This window comes from Passer montanus, unplaced genomic scaffold (assembly GCF_014805655.1).
Source record: "Passer montanus isolate IOZ18808 unplaced genomic scaffold, ASM1480565v1 scaffold135, whole genome shotgun sequence".
NCBI lineage: Eukaryota > Metazoa > Chordata > Aves > Passeriformes > Passeridae > Passer > Passer montanus.
In genome coordinates this window covers 1,027,330-1,041,729 of record NW_024360386.1, presented here as the reverse complement: position 1 = coordinate 1,041,729, position 14,400 = coordinate 1,027,330, and the positions used below count along the sequence as shown (strand labels likewise).

Genomic DNA, 14,400 nt, shown 5'->3' with positions numbered 1-14,400 from the left:
GGGATGGTCCTGTGCAGCACCAGGAGTTGACTTGATCGTCCTTGTGGGTCCCTTCCTGTTCAGCTTATGCTGTGACCCTGTGAGTGTCCTGTCATGGTGTCAGTGATGGCCACCAGGACAGAGCTTTGCACTGGTGGAGCAGGTAGTGGGATGGATCCCAAATGACCTGGAAGCAGGTTTTAAAGGCAGATGGATGGCTGGTGCCACATTCTGGGTGCCTGGGCAGATTCCCTGGGCACCCTCATGCTGCAGGCAAACAGGAATTTTGAGGCCCAGATGTGCCCCTGGGCCTGTGGGCAGGTGACAGAAGTGTGGGGCCCAGCACAGGACAGCAAAAAGCATCCCCAGGCAGGCACAGCCAAGCTCATCTGTCCCTAGTTTCTCCTCATCATTTCCACTCACTCTTCCCACACTTTTCCTCCCTTGCTGCACTCCCTCAGTGCCATGCACCCCGAGCTTTCTGCTCCTGAATCCCTTCCCCTTCATCCCTCCCTTCTTCCTCCCCTCCTCGCCCTCTCCTCTCGTGTCCCAACTCAACCAGCGAGGTCATTTTCCTCTGGTGTAAATCCCAGCGAAAACAAGTTAATAATCGGAGGCAAAGTGGCCCCTTTTTCAGTCCCTACACCTGTCTCCCACTTAATTAGCTTATCTGCCAGCAGCATATTGCTTCTGTGTGCCTGTCTCCTGCCCTTATCAGGCCTCTGTTCAGGCTAAGGCAAGAAGACAAGTAGCTGAGTGGGGTGAAAAAAGCCTATTATAAAAGCAGCTCTTTAGAGAGTCACCTCCTTATATCCTTTCCTTTCAGCTGAAAGCAGGGATCTGATACTGGAGTCACTGAAATTACCTTCCAGGGACCTTCAAAACTTTCCCATGAGCTCGTCCTTGAACTGGTTGTGCCTGGGGAAGGCTCAGGGGGATTGGGGTTTATTTGCACAGCCTCAAATTGCCTGGTGGAGGTGGTTATTCTGTCCAAATGAGGATGTGAGGTGGGAGGATATTTAGCAGCTGCAGTGGGAGTGGGGGAGAGGTGCAGACTCAGCTCCTTCCAAACAAGCTGGCTCTGAGCTTGGCAATTGTGATTCTTGAGGCTCAGTGTGGGTCCTGCAGGGGAAATTGGATACCCCCGCAGTCAGTGGCAGGGCTCAAAGACTGAAAGACTTTTTCAACTGCACAAAGCCCACGGAGACCTTCCAGGAGGAATGAGAGAGCTCAGGGGGTGCCTCAAGTCCTTCCACTCAAGCTGTTTCACACAGCTTTGCTGATGGGTGTCCGTCCATCCTTGTGGGGCTGTGTCTCAGTGCTGCCTCTGAGCTGGGGTGGAAGGAGATCTCCATCCACTGTGCACTGGAAATATGGGTCACCACATGATGGAGACCTCAGTCTGCTGTTAAAAGGACAGCATTTTCCACACAGGTCTCAGGCAGGCTCTGAAATCCTTCCAATTTCCACAGTGATCCTTAGATCCCCCCTCTGTACAAGAGAGGGACCAACAAGTTGTCTCTCTAACAAAGTGCCCCTCTTTGTTCTCCCTGGGACAGAAAATAGTCCATATCCTATTAGGCAGTGACCTCCTTCCAGAGGCAAAAAAAAAAAGCCTTTAACTTCCTATCTGGGAAGTTTTCACCCCAACTGATCCTCACCAAGAAGAAATGCTTTAAGCAGCTGTTTTTTCCAGGCATGCTCCTCCTCTTACCTTGAGGAACTTGTAGAGGAGGAAGGTGAACCAGTTGGTCAGCATTTTCTCAGCCACAGACTCTGTCCTAAAGTGGAGAAAAAAGAGAATTGGAAATGAGTTAGAAATGCTGGTCCTATCAAAATCCTGTCCTTGTCCATCTTCCTGCCCAGTGGGAAATCTGGCATGGCACCATCAGGATTTTGCACATCCTAGGTTCCCTAAATCCAAAACTAGGTTTAGTTTTGGATTTAGGAAACCTGCAGGAAAACCCTTGCTGCCCTGTTGATTCTCCTGTGACTACAAGTCCCTGTGTGTCTGTTTTTCAGTTTCTCCAACAACGAAAACGAGTTGATGACATTTGAGGGAATCTTCTCCAAAGAGCTCAGGGCGGATAAATCCATCAAATCTGAGGAGCTCAGAGCGAGGCCATATGTCAAGGAGGCTGTATAAATACTCTGGAGAGACAGATCTAAGTCTCTGGGGAGCAGTTATCTGGCACTGCCTATCTCCCTGGCATTTGGGAGTGATTACACTCCTCAATGTGTCACTGTGGCACATACACAGAGCACATCCTTCTGCCCTTGAGCACTCTGTCCTCAATCAAACAAAAATCCATCTCGAGGCTTCAGGGTGAGCTTCTCCTGCAGAAACTTGTGCTGGCTTCAGCACATGCACAGGAGAAAAAACAAGAGAAACCAAGAGAAACTTGGGAAAGCAAGAAAAAAGAAGAGTCCCTGCCTGGAAGAATTAAAGTGGGTCCCTGTCATGGCTCTCACCTAAGCCATGCAGAGGTTCTTGGTTGTTGTTGCTGCTGCTCTCTGCCCAGAAAATCCCTTTAGGGCCATAAATGTCATGCAGGATGAACACTGGACACAGGTGAGGTGGGAAAACCACTTCCAGCAGCTCATTTCTTCTGTCAAACTGCAAAATATTCCCTTTCACAGACTCATGGGGAGGGAAGGGAAGCACCAAGATGAATCCAGCTGCTCTAAAGAGCTGTCTGAGGACCTCACACCAACATCTGACCCAAGGCACTCAGCTATTCACAAGTTCTGTTCTGGTGCTGCTCAGTGCAGGACTTCCTTCTCTGGCTTCTCCTGGTGCTTCCAGGGTTTGGAATACTGAATGTGCCATCTTTGTTCACTGGCTCTCCTTCCAAAGGCCACAACTAATGTCCAACAGAGAGGATTAGACTTACAAAAGAGCTGGAAGAAGGAGAATGGGAAAAGATGGGATACTCAGAGTGAGCAAGAAAGAAAGACAGATGGAGAAAGGGGAAGGAAAAGGAGGAAATGAAGGGGGGAGGCAATGCCATCCAGCATCAGAGAAGAAGTGTAGGCAGGAAGCCTGGGGACAGCTGGAGGGTGGTCACCAGCCAGGCTGCAGGGCTTGATCACATCAGGGACTCAAGTGACACCAAAGCAAAGTCCAGCCTCTGCCCCTGGCACTGCTGCCCTGAATGCCAGGAACTGCCTTGTGCTCCTTTTCTGCTGGTTCTCCACAGTGGGCCATGTGCCAGATCAAAAATCTCCCCAGCCCAGCAGGCACCAGAGATCTCCTCTGTGTCCAAACTGTCCATTGCTTCTCCACAGTGGGCCATGTGCCAGATCAAAAATCTCCCCAACCCAGCAGGCACCAGAGATCTCTGTGTCCAAACTGTCCATTGTAATCAACTGGGGGCTCCTCAGAGCCAGCTCTGAGCCGTGGCAAAGGCCACTCATCTCCAGAAGACTTCTCCTGATTTTATTTAGGTTCCTTGAACCAGGAGGGTTGGTCCAGTGTGTGAAAGGGAGATGAATCTGATCCTAAAGGCAGAAGAGGGAGCACTTCCCTAGGCAAGGAAAGGACATCAATTACAGAGCAGTAGATTGCAAATTTGAGGTTTCCCCCAGAGCTGTGGAGTTTAGACCTCAGACCAAAACAAGAGGCTTCAATTCAAACTTGTTCCCTGTACGAAACCAGTTCTGTTGTCCCTCTTTTCTGCTGATTTCCACTAACTCCCAGCTCTGGGAGAGAAATGAGATCCCAAAATGCAGCTGAAGGCTCTCCATGTGTCCGTAGTTAACTCAGGAACAAGAAACAAAGCTGGGAAATCCATGTCCCTGGCAGGAGATAGAAGAAGTTCATTGCTCTCACCAGGGATTTAATGGACCATATAAGTGGATATTCCTATAGGTCCTACACAACATGATCAGAGCTTTTAGATTAAAAGGAAATGTAAGCATAAATTAACATTTTAAGCATGCAAAGAGCCCTAAATAGGGATTAAGCTTTTTCTGTCCTTGTGAAACTTTCTGGAGGATCCACATGCAAATACAGAGGTGGATTAGTTCTGTAACTTTTGATCATTGACGACTTTTCAGTTAGGGAGGAGACAGACCAAGATCAACAGCTCCAAAGATGATTAAGATTTTTATGTGGGCACTATGGGAAATAGCAAAGGTGAGAAGACTTCCAGAAAGCTGTAAAAGCAGGCTTTAGAAATAGACAGAACAGAAAACTTAGAACTAGCTGCAGCTGCAAAGTCTGAAAGTAGAAAAAGTTACAATAGTACAAGCAAGCAAGGACATGAAACAATAGCTTGAGTTTTAGGCTTGGCTAAGATAGACCTTAAGACTGCAGAAAAATATACTTAGCAAGATAGTAGAAGGTTTTAAGTTTCATAATGGTTTAGGTAGAAAGTTTTAAGCTTAAATGTGTGTTGCTAATAGAAAGCATATAAGCAAGCATTGTGTGAAGCAGGTGTGCATGTGCTTTTAGTAATTGGCTAGAATAACTGTCTGTAAGCTTTAGCAGTAGCTATTGGCTAGAAAGTTTTTTAAATGCTCTGTAACAAAGTGTCTTAGGTTGGAAATGGGGGTTTTCTATTTCTATCTGTTAGAGGAGGAGCAGTTATCTTCTGTTCATGGGGCAGTTTTCTTTATCTCTCCCACAGCCAATCCTCCCTCCAGCAGATCTCTGCTCTCCAAGGCCACTGAGTGTCCCTGCAGGGCTGATCCAATTCCAGCATCCCATGGGGAGATGCTCCGCCCAGGGCAGGAGCCAAGCATTCCTACCTGGATCCAATCTGAGCCTGGAACAGCACAGCAGCCTTTGCCCACTGCATTCCCAGAGGAGCAGCTTTCTCCTGCCCTGCATTGCCAGAGGGAGAGCAGGCCCATCTCCAGCAGCCCTGGAGCTGCAGAGGAAAACTGCAGCCTTGTGCAGGATCCCTGCTCCAGCAGAAGCACAGCTGGCACTGCAGGAGGGCTGAGCCCCCATGGGATGGGACTGTGCCACCACCCTGACCCACAGGGCTCAGCTCCTGCTCTGACTATGGCAGTAGTTTTTTTATGTTTGTACTATTGCATTTGTATCTTTAATTTTCCTAGTAAAGAACTGTTATTCCTATTCCCATATCTTTGCCTGAGAGCCTTTTAATTTCAAAATTATAATAATTCATAGGGAGGGGGTTTACATTTTCCATTTCTGGGGAGGCTCCTGCTTTCCTTAGCAGACACCTGGCTTTTCAAACCAAGATACAAAGAAATTTTTGGCTCCTGCTGGTTGTACATCAGCTATTGCCATCTTCCAATTGTCTCAACCGTGTAATGAGGCTGTAATAAAGCTGAAGGAACATCTCCCAGCAGTTTCATCCTGTTCATGAAAAACCCCAATACCAGCACAGCCCTCCCAGCCCGTCTCCCTCCATGCCCAGGCATCCTCACCTACGGAGCAGCAGCTTGGGGTGGTTCTTGCTCTCCAGGTTTTTGTCGATGAGGTCGGCCAGGAGCTGTTTGAGGACGTCGGTGGCGTACTCCAGCTTGCTCTGCAGCACCGTCATGATCAGCGAGGCCACGTTGCCGCGGTCGCGCATGGAGAAGCTGCGCTGCGACTCCAGCGTGCGGATGAAGGACAGCAGGAAAACCTTGTTGTTGATCAGCTGGGCAAAGAGCTTCAGGCCCTTCTCCACCCGTTCCTGACGGTAGCCAGGGACCTGCGCAAGAAGAAAGGGTTTTTCTTTTGCCTCATTTTCCTTTTCCCTCATTTTGCTTTTTCCTCATGTCCTGTTGTCACTCTTTCTCTCTCTGCTCTCATCTCTCCAGCTCCTCAGCCAAGGAAAGACAGGAAGGGAATCCATACACCAACTAAAGATTAGGACGTCTGAGAAGACTCCCAGCCACGTCCAGATGATTTCTCCAGTCCTGTGTTCCCCTCTCCAATCAGTACATCTGTGGCAGCAGCTCTCTGGCCACAGAGAGAAACACAACTTTCCCAGGCATTGTTCTGGGAAAGGCTGTGAGAAGAGCAGAGAAAAGAATGAGAAACAATTCTTATCTTCACTTGCTGCACCTGGTATTGTGAACACGTAGAATGTGTTATGTAGATTTGTTTACCAAAGGGTGGTTTCATAATTAGCCAATGGTGATGCTATTTTAATTAGAGGACAAATTAAGTCTACCTGTAGTGAACTAGGATATAAAAGTATGTGTTTCTTAATAAAGGTTATTATGATCAGCCTTCTGAAATGCATGGAGTTATGCTAATTATTACTCAGCTGGGGCCTGCTTGTGTTGACATACATCCAAAAGGGATTTCTGGTGCCTAAATGTGTTGCCATGCCACGTTATATTTTTATTTTAGTCAGAATGAAGTCTTACTCTGATTTTGTCCAAAATTTCTTTCTCATTCCTGCAAGAAACCTGCTTGCAGAGGTGTGGGGTTCAGCTTTAGGGAGCTGGGAGAGGCAGAAAGAGAGTGAATGGGAAAGAGAGCCCAGGATGAGGTTCTGAGGAGATGAAGAGAGGCAGTGAGGCACTGGCTGAGACGGTGACCATGGAACTGGACCTTGGTTTGAAGAGCAAGGCAGATGAAGGTGTGAGAGGACACCCTGACCTCCAGCAGAACCCCTGGGTTTGGGAGCTGAGGTGTTTTGGAGGCAGTGATTGATAAGTCTCTTATTTCTCAGCTGTGAGAGATATGATAATGATAAACTCATTTTTAGATGGAACAATTTAGGACCTCAGTGCTGCACCCTGGGCTCCACAAAGGTCTTTTTGATCCTTTTGCCTCTAGGCAAAGATGGAACCTAAATAGAGAAACCCAAACTCATCCCTCTACTTGCTGAAGCTGTTCCAGGCCTTGAAAAGTTTTCTTGGAAGCTGGAGGGTCTCACCACAGAGCAACACATGTCACCAAGGCATATATGAATTAATAACCACCCAAATTTGGCACTTTAATACAAAATAAGTTGGCTTGCATAAACAGCCAAGCAATGCAAGGCCCCTTATAGAGTTGTTACTTTTTAATTCTGGAAATTAAAGTTCTGAACTCTTTTTGCATCCAACAAATAAATTACTTCCTAAATAGATTGAGGCAAGCAACCAACCAACAAACCACCACCACCCATCCCGCCAATAATTATTTTTAACTCACTTGCTTGAACATTTAATATTGTCTGTCCCTGGGTTATTATGGAGAATTAAAACAAAATAACTAGAAAAGTATTTTGTGCTGCATCTGGAAGCAGTTAATTAGCAAATGAACTGGAAATAAGCAAGACCTTCTCACTGTGGGATCTGTGTTGGGGCGTTTTGCAATAAATAGCAATTCCTTCTGGGTGCTACAGAGAAGGGAGCAGAATGGGAGCTGCCTTCATGTTGGTAGCCAAAGATACTGACACTGAGAGAGCTGGTGAAGCTTTACAAAGGATTAAGGAAAAAAAAACCAAACCAACAAATGGAATGAAAGGAAAAGAGATCAAAGGTGTTGGATTGAAACATTAGCTCAGTGTGTATCTACATAGGGGAGCATCCATGCTAAGGCCTCACCAGGGGTCAGGTGCTGTTCTGTGATCAGCTGGATGGGGCTAATGAATGTAGGGATTGAAATGATGGAAGTGTTTGTGTGTGCACACGTGTGAGAGGGAGGTTCAGCACCCCTCATTCCTCCTCGTTTGTTGGAGCTGCTTGTCCTGAAGGAAAGCAGCTGGATGCCACTCAACCTGCACTCCAAATCTGTATGGTAGCTGGTGTAACTCAGCCTCCTAGCCAGTCCCACAAGCCCTCCTTGCTGACAGATCAGGTTTTTTAACGTCTCTCTCCACACAGTCGGATGAATTTTGGCTCTTCCGAGTGGCAGGAGCAAAGCCGAGCAGGCATCTCTGATTACACAGCCAGCCAAGCGTGGGCCTGCCTGTGCCAGCTCCTGCTCCTCCTTCCTGCCAACCAAGCCCAGGCCTGGCCTCCAGCAATCTTACAGGGCCATGCCAGAACCTCTCCGGAGCTCAGAGCTTGCCAAAGGCTTTGCAGACAGCTCAGTCAACCCCTTGGCCATGGTGTGGCTCCTGATTCTCCAGCCCAGGTATTGCTAGAGAAGAGCCTGTCCATCTGCCAGAGCCTGGAGCAGATTTTAGCCTGGAAAACCTCACCTGGGCTCCCATCAAGCTCCTGTCACCACTCAGGTGATACAGGCTCTGTGTAGACCCCAAGATTTGTGAACAACCTCTCACAAATCTCCATCCAGAGAGTTGGGGTGGAGGAGGAAGATGTGGGCAGGGTATGGACAGACTGACTGAGGTTTTCTGACCTCACTGCAAACCAGAATGCAGCAAAGGTGAACCTCCCTCAGTGACAGGGGGTTATTTTATAGGGGTTGCCACAAAGAAAACCTGGCCTCAAAGTAGTGTGAGAGTCACGCAAAGCTGGATGACACAGGCAAACATCTTCTCTGTCATACAACAGGTTTTCCTCGCCCCTGCATGGCAGAAAATATTAAATCCAGTCTAAAACTCAAGCCACAGAAGGGTTAAGACCAAAGAGAAGCTTAATTGAGTAGACCTATGATTTATGAGTTTTCCAAATGAGTGAGTGATCAGACAGAATTTAGCAGGTAACAAGTGACAGGATGAGAGGAAACAGCAGCCTTAAAGTTGTGCCAGGGGAGGTTTAGTTTGGAAATTGGGAAAAATTTGTTCATTGAAAGGATAATCAGATGGTGGAACAAACTGTCCAGGGGAGTTGTGGGATCACAATCCCTAGAAGTTTTCAAAAAGTGTGTGGATGTCACACAGGAGGACATGCTTTAGTGGTGGAATTGATAGCATTAGGTTGATGATTGGAATCTATGGTCTTAGAGGTCTTTTACAACCTAAATGATTTTATGATCTAATATGATCTAAGATAACAGCAAACATTTCCCTTCCAACTCAGATTTTTAATGAGGACCTGTTTCACCCCTTGTAAAGTCCTCACATCCTCACCACTGACAGAATCTCTGGAATTCAGGACTAAACAGGGAGGCATGAGAGGAGCTGGAAGCAGGAAACATTGTTGTTTTACCTCCAAATCCCTCAGGACTGGATGATCTTCAATGCCAGGGAAAAGCACTCTCATCGTGTAGGTTCGGTAGTCGAGGAAAGGGATCCCAGCTCCATCCAGGTCACTTGTCAGCTCGTGGATATCTGTCTGCAGCTCTGCAAAGGCTGACACAAAAACAGAACAACTCAGGGAGCAGTGAAAATCCAGATCAGCCTCACCAGAATGGGAAAAAAACCCCAACCCTCATGAATGAGAATAAGGAATAAGGCAACATTCAGAGAGTAGGAAGGTGGATGAGAGTAGAGTCGCCTTTCCCACAACACAGCCTTTCCCCAGGGACATGTGCCAAGACTTTCTGTGGATTTTGAATTATCAAGTCCAGTTAGGAGAGGGTGTGGAGAAAGCCTGAACTAAGGGAAAACAAGGAAAGTCAGATTAGACCCAGGCTCGAGCCATTCCCAGAAGGTTCAACACCGTGGTGTTTTGGCTCAAAGATTTATATCTGGATGTCTCCAACGTGACACAGTGTCATCCTGCCTTCCTCACCCTACCTTCTTTGCACTCCAGGGCCACCCTGGACTCCAGGTTGTCCATCTGCATCTGCAGGCGCTTGAGGGTGAGGTCGCTCTCCCGGGACTTGCGCTTGTACGCGATCAGCACGGCCACGATGAAGATGATGAGCAGCCCGCCGGCCACCGCGATGCTGACGATGGCTGGCAAGCTCAGAGGGCTGTCTGGGGAGATGTAGACCATCCCTGGAGAGAACTCCATCCCTCCTACACGAGCCTAGAGGGAAAGCAGCAAAGAGCTGCATTGAAACTTCCAAACGAGCAGGAGCGCAGAGGAGCTCTGTCATCGTCCTGGCTGAGGGTGAATGGTGACATCCCCTTGTCTCTCAAGCCAAAGGGGAGGTGTTTGGATATGGAACAGCGTAAAAACAGTTGAAATGCCAGATAGAATCACCTCTGTTGGCAGTCACCATGAACCCAGCCACAAAAGACTTGTAAGACAAGTCGTCAGTCAAAATTTCTCCGTATCAGTTTGGATTTCATTCTGGATTTTTCATTTCCTATCCTGACGTTTTGTGTGGGGCACTGAGGTCACTCAGTCCCAAAATACACACAGAACACAGAGCTCAAGGTATGGTCTAATGGTTCCAAACCCCACAGTGGGGCGGAGGAGACCTGACCCCGTGAGCACAGTGGGACTGCAGAAATCAGAGTCACTATTTTCTTTTGACTCTCCCACCAGATAAAGCTGTACTTGGAAGCCTCTGGGACAGTGAAAACCCACCACAAACCCCATAAAGCCTGGCCCATTCTCTTTACAGCCCCTATCCTAGCCACACATTGTCAGGGTGACTGCAGATGTGCACCAGTAAGAGCTGAACACAGCTTTTTGTTCTCCATGGAGTTCCAGAGGTTCCCAGGGCTGCTTCCAGCCTCTGGAAGAAGCTGCTGTGAAAGGGCCTTGGTTTTAACAACCAGAAAGAAACCCTGCAAGCACTCCTGCTGCAAGCCCAACAAACTGTTCTGCTGAAGCAAGTCCCTCAGAGCCCTTTTTTACAACATGAACACCATTCCCAACAGGAATCCCACAGGATACCACTGGCTTCAGGCTACTACAAGGCTGTTCAGAGCTATTTGTAGAGTAGGCAAAGCTTGAGTGGTGAGAGAAAAGCTCTGCTGGCTGGCCTGAAGTATAAAAATGCTTCTAAGGCTGTGCTGTGGTTTGGGAATGCTGGTTGTAGGTCAGCAGGAAGCTGGGAAGATGCCATGCCAAGAGCTTGAAGGATGATGAGCCCCACCACTTCACCCCAGCTGAGCTGTGTCACAGAGAGGCACAGCTGGCCCTGCACAAAGGGCAAACTCCTGCTGCCAGGCAGAAATTCACTTAAGACCCCAGGGCTGACTGTTTCCTACTCCCATTGCACCTGGGCCCACTGCAGTGTGGAATTAAACTGTTTTATGCCTCTGTTGTAAGGAGTTTTCCCTCACATTTCCTCATGTTTTTCCCCCACACCCCAGCCTAGTGTTCAGCCTTGTCCTGCATCCCACTGGCTCTCAGCTAATCTCCAGCCTGCCTGGTCACTTATTAATCCCAGAGTTTCCCCCATCTCAGCTCAGGCACCTACTCAGGTTTCCTCTCTAGGCTGCAGGAGGAAGAAACTGGCCCAGCTGGAGCCAGCAGGAGAGACTACAGAGCAGAATAATGAATTAATGAATTTTCCCAGGTGCTCTCCACCCCAGCCCTTTCTGGGGACATCAATCTCAGTGACTTTATCATCTCCTAGAAGTTATTGCAGCCCCAGTTGCAGCCTCAGGGAAGAAGGTTGTTTTGCTCTGCCACCAGGTGTAGGCTGCTCCTCAGCGGCCAAAAAAACCACAACTACAACCCTTATGTCACGGGCAAGACCAAAGTGAATGCCTGAAAACAGCTAATTTTCATCCACAAGGCTGTCTCATGCCATTTTGGGTTGGCATCTGAAAAGATGAAATGTCCACAATAAAAAACAAAACTAATCCTAAACTCATCTGTTCAGGTAATAGTTTGAAGATGACCAATTGCTACCATGACACTGAGCATTTTCAGTGGCCAAGGAACCTCAGACACACAGTTGGGATGCATCAGTAATGAGTTTCCCCATCTATTTCAAGATACAAGATCCAACTCACTTATAAATCCTGAGGTTTAAAATGTAGCCTGCTCAACTGAGAAGGCAAACTGCCAAAATCACATCCTAATCCATGCACTGGAAGTTGTTCCCTTTTGCCCTAGACCACTGCCCCAAAATTTTCTCACAGCTTGCACACTCTCCTTCCTGTCAGTGGATCAATAAATTGCTTAATTCTTTGTAATTTTCTCTTTCTCCAAGCCCTGCAGTCAGATGAGTCCATTAGAGGAATATCAGACTAGACTCAAACACCCCCAAACTCAAGTTTACAGCGCAGATCCATCCTCAAAGCTGGAAGGAACAGCCCGTCACCATGGGTGGGATTTCTCTCACCAAATATTCCGCGTGCACATCCGAGTTAGACACTGCAGCATGATTCCAGAGCCAACAAAGAGAAAAAACACTTTCAGGATGTGATTTATGTGAGCTGCTCCCGACACCTTTGACATTGGGATGAGGAGTTTCATTCAGTGGAAGTTCCCATTTCTCTCCATTCATGACAAGGGGATCTAAGCTCCAAAAAAGCAGATGTTCAAAGTCAGGCACAGTGTGTTCCCCTTCAAAAGTGGTTTCATCACTGGGAAGGTCTCACAATCCACAAGTGGAGCTGCCATGATCTGAGGGAATCTGGCTCTTGAAGAAGAAAGTCTACCGGGCTGCAGTGTTATTGTGAGCTTTTAAAAGAAACACAAGAAAATATGCACATACAGCCCTACTTTACTTCTTAAACCACCAAGTGGTTCTGGAGGAAGCTATTTTTACCTTCCAGAAGACTGACCATGAACCCACCAAAGAACAACAATCTGGCCATTTTTAAAAACTATTAATCATTAATTTGTCCTAAATCAGACTAAATGTTCTAAATGGGCTCTATGTCAGAGCCCAGTTTTCTCCAATTAAGTCTTAGTGGCCACCTGTAGGAGTTCAGGAGTTCTGAAGGAGTGTCTTTCCTGGTGCAAATTTGGCCAAATAAAATTATCCCTCTAAGGATGAGACAAATCATGCCCTGACCTTCAGCTGCTGCATTTGACCATTTCTCCATTCCTCATACAGAGTCTGGTCTACTTTCCAGAATGTATCAGAAACCAGGAAACCTTCAGATGTATTCCACCTCTTCCCTGCAGACCTTCTCTGGTGTAGCCACTAGTGGATCTTCCTCACATCTCTCTGTTTTCCTTGGAAAAACTTGCCTCTGAGTTTTAGTCAATCTTCTTTTCAACTATTGCCCAAGCCTTTTATTTCCTTGCTATATTTTTTTTTCAAGTACTTAACTCTGTCATTGTGTAAAAGACAGCTCAAAATCAGACAGCTCAAAAGAAGACAGATCAAAAGCATGTTGACATCAACGTGTGTCATTGCCACTGCTCCTTCACTTAGAAATAATCTCTGTGTTGCACCAGTTGCTTCACTCCCATGGCTCCCTCTCAGCTTGTGTCACCTCACTTTGCAAGAAATGGTTTGTTCAACAATTTCCTCAAGGTCAGAGAGTAAGTCTTTGGCAAAATCAGGAGGAGGAACTTCTATCAGTTATCCTGGCCATCAAAGAGATGTTTTGATGCCTTGAGAAGGCTAAGCTAGAACAGATAGAGTTACAGAATAGAGCAGAAATTAAAAGGATCTCCTCCATGGATGCACCTCGGGCAGCACCAGAGCCCAGCCAGGGCTGCCCCCAAGATGAACCCAAATGGTCCCAAAATGCACCCAGGATGAACCCAAATGGTCCCAAAATGAACCCAAGATGAACCCAAATGGTCCCAAAATGCACGAGCGCTGCCGCGGTCTCTCCCTGGGCTCAGCTCTGCTCCATGTGCACATTGCAGTTCAGTGTCCAACCCCAGCTGCAGCCCCTGCACTCCCATCCTTGTTTTTCTCTCTGCAGAGAGAGAAACACGGGGTTTGTGCTCCTGGGCTGGGATTGGGATCATTTGTCCTTGGTGCCCAGCTGGAGCAGGAATTGTTTTGTCTCCCTGCTCTGTGCACAGAGCTCACCATCCCATAATGTGAAGCTCAAACCCACACACTAAAGCAGCACAGAATGTGAAAAATATAAAATCTAAAACCTAAGGTGTCAGTTTGTGTGAAACATGGTCCCAGCCTGAGAAGCAGAGATGCTGTGCCATGCTGGAGGAGGCATTTTCCAGCCCTGGTTCCAGATGCAAAGAATGAGAACCTCCATCAACTTCCCAGTTTCCCAGCAGTATCCCTCATTTGACCAGCATCTTCAAAAAGGGATTGTTTTTTAATCTTTGCTTCACTTAAACTGTCCAAAGCTGCAGGAGCAGGGGAGTCTTCCCCATTAGTGCAGCCTGGCCAGATGTCCATCATCCTGGATTCCCAGGGGTTGATTATTGCTCACCTGGCTTTGAGTTTTCTCTCCCCAGGATTGGCTTTGTCCATCTATGACTAACCATATGTTTAATCATATCCATGAAAATGACAGGGAACATTTATTGCCGTGCTCAAAAGCTTTGGTTTTCACACAGAGAAAATCTCTCACTTCATTATTGCTCTTCTTGGAGAGTCTTAATGTGCTTTGCAAAGAATCGAGTCATGGTGTATTTGCATGGCTGGAGAGGATTATTACCTCTATTTTCCAGATGACAAACTTTGGCACAGAGAAGTTAAGTAGCCACTACAAGGGATCCCAGCAGCAGCCACAAACAAGACCCAAAATGGTCATAATGAACTCTGCTTCCTAAAAGTTCACAGAAAAATCTTTTTAAAGATCACACTCTCTGAAATAAATAAATTAA

The 14,400-nt window shown here is 47.2% G+C and overlaps 1 protein-coding gene across 1 annotated transcript in view; it reads right to left on the bottom strand.

Moving 5' to 3' along the window:
* PLXNA4 (plexin A4) overlaps window positions 1-14,400 on the bottom strand; it is a 458,075-nt gene that overhangs the window by 41,883 nt on the left and 401,792 nt on the right. The window contains exons 20-23 of the mRNA XM_039699488.1: window positions 9,525-9,759; window positions 8,995-9,137; window positions 5,383-5,651; window positions 1,694-1,760 (exon numbers count right to left, since the gene is read on the bottom strand). Of these exons, the coding sequence (XP_039555422.1) occupies window positions 1,694-1,760; window positions 5,383-5,651; window positions 8,995-9,137; window positions 9,525-9,759 (714 nt within the window). The remainder of the gene's footprint in view (window positions 1-1,693; window positions 1,761-5,382; window positions 5,652-8,994; window positions 9,138-9,524; window positions 9,760-14,400) is intronic.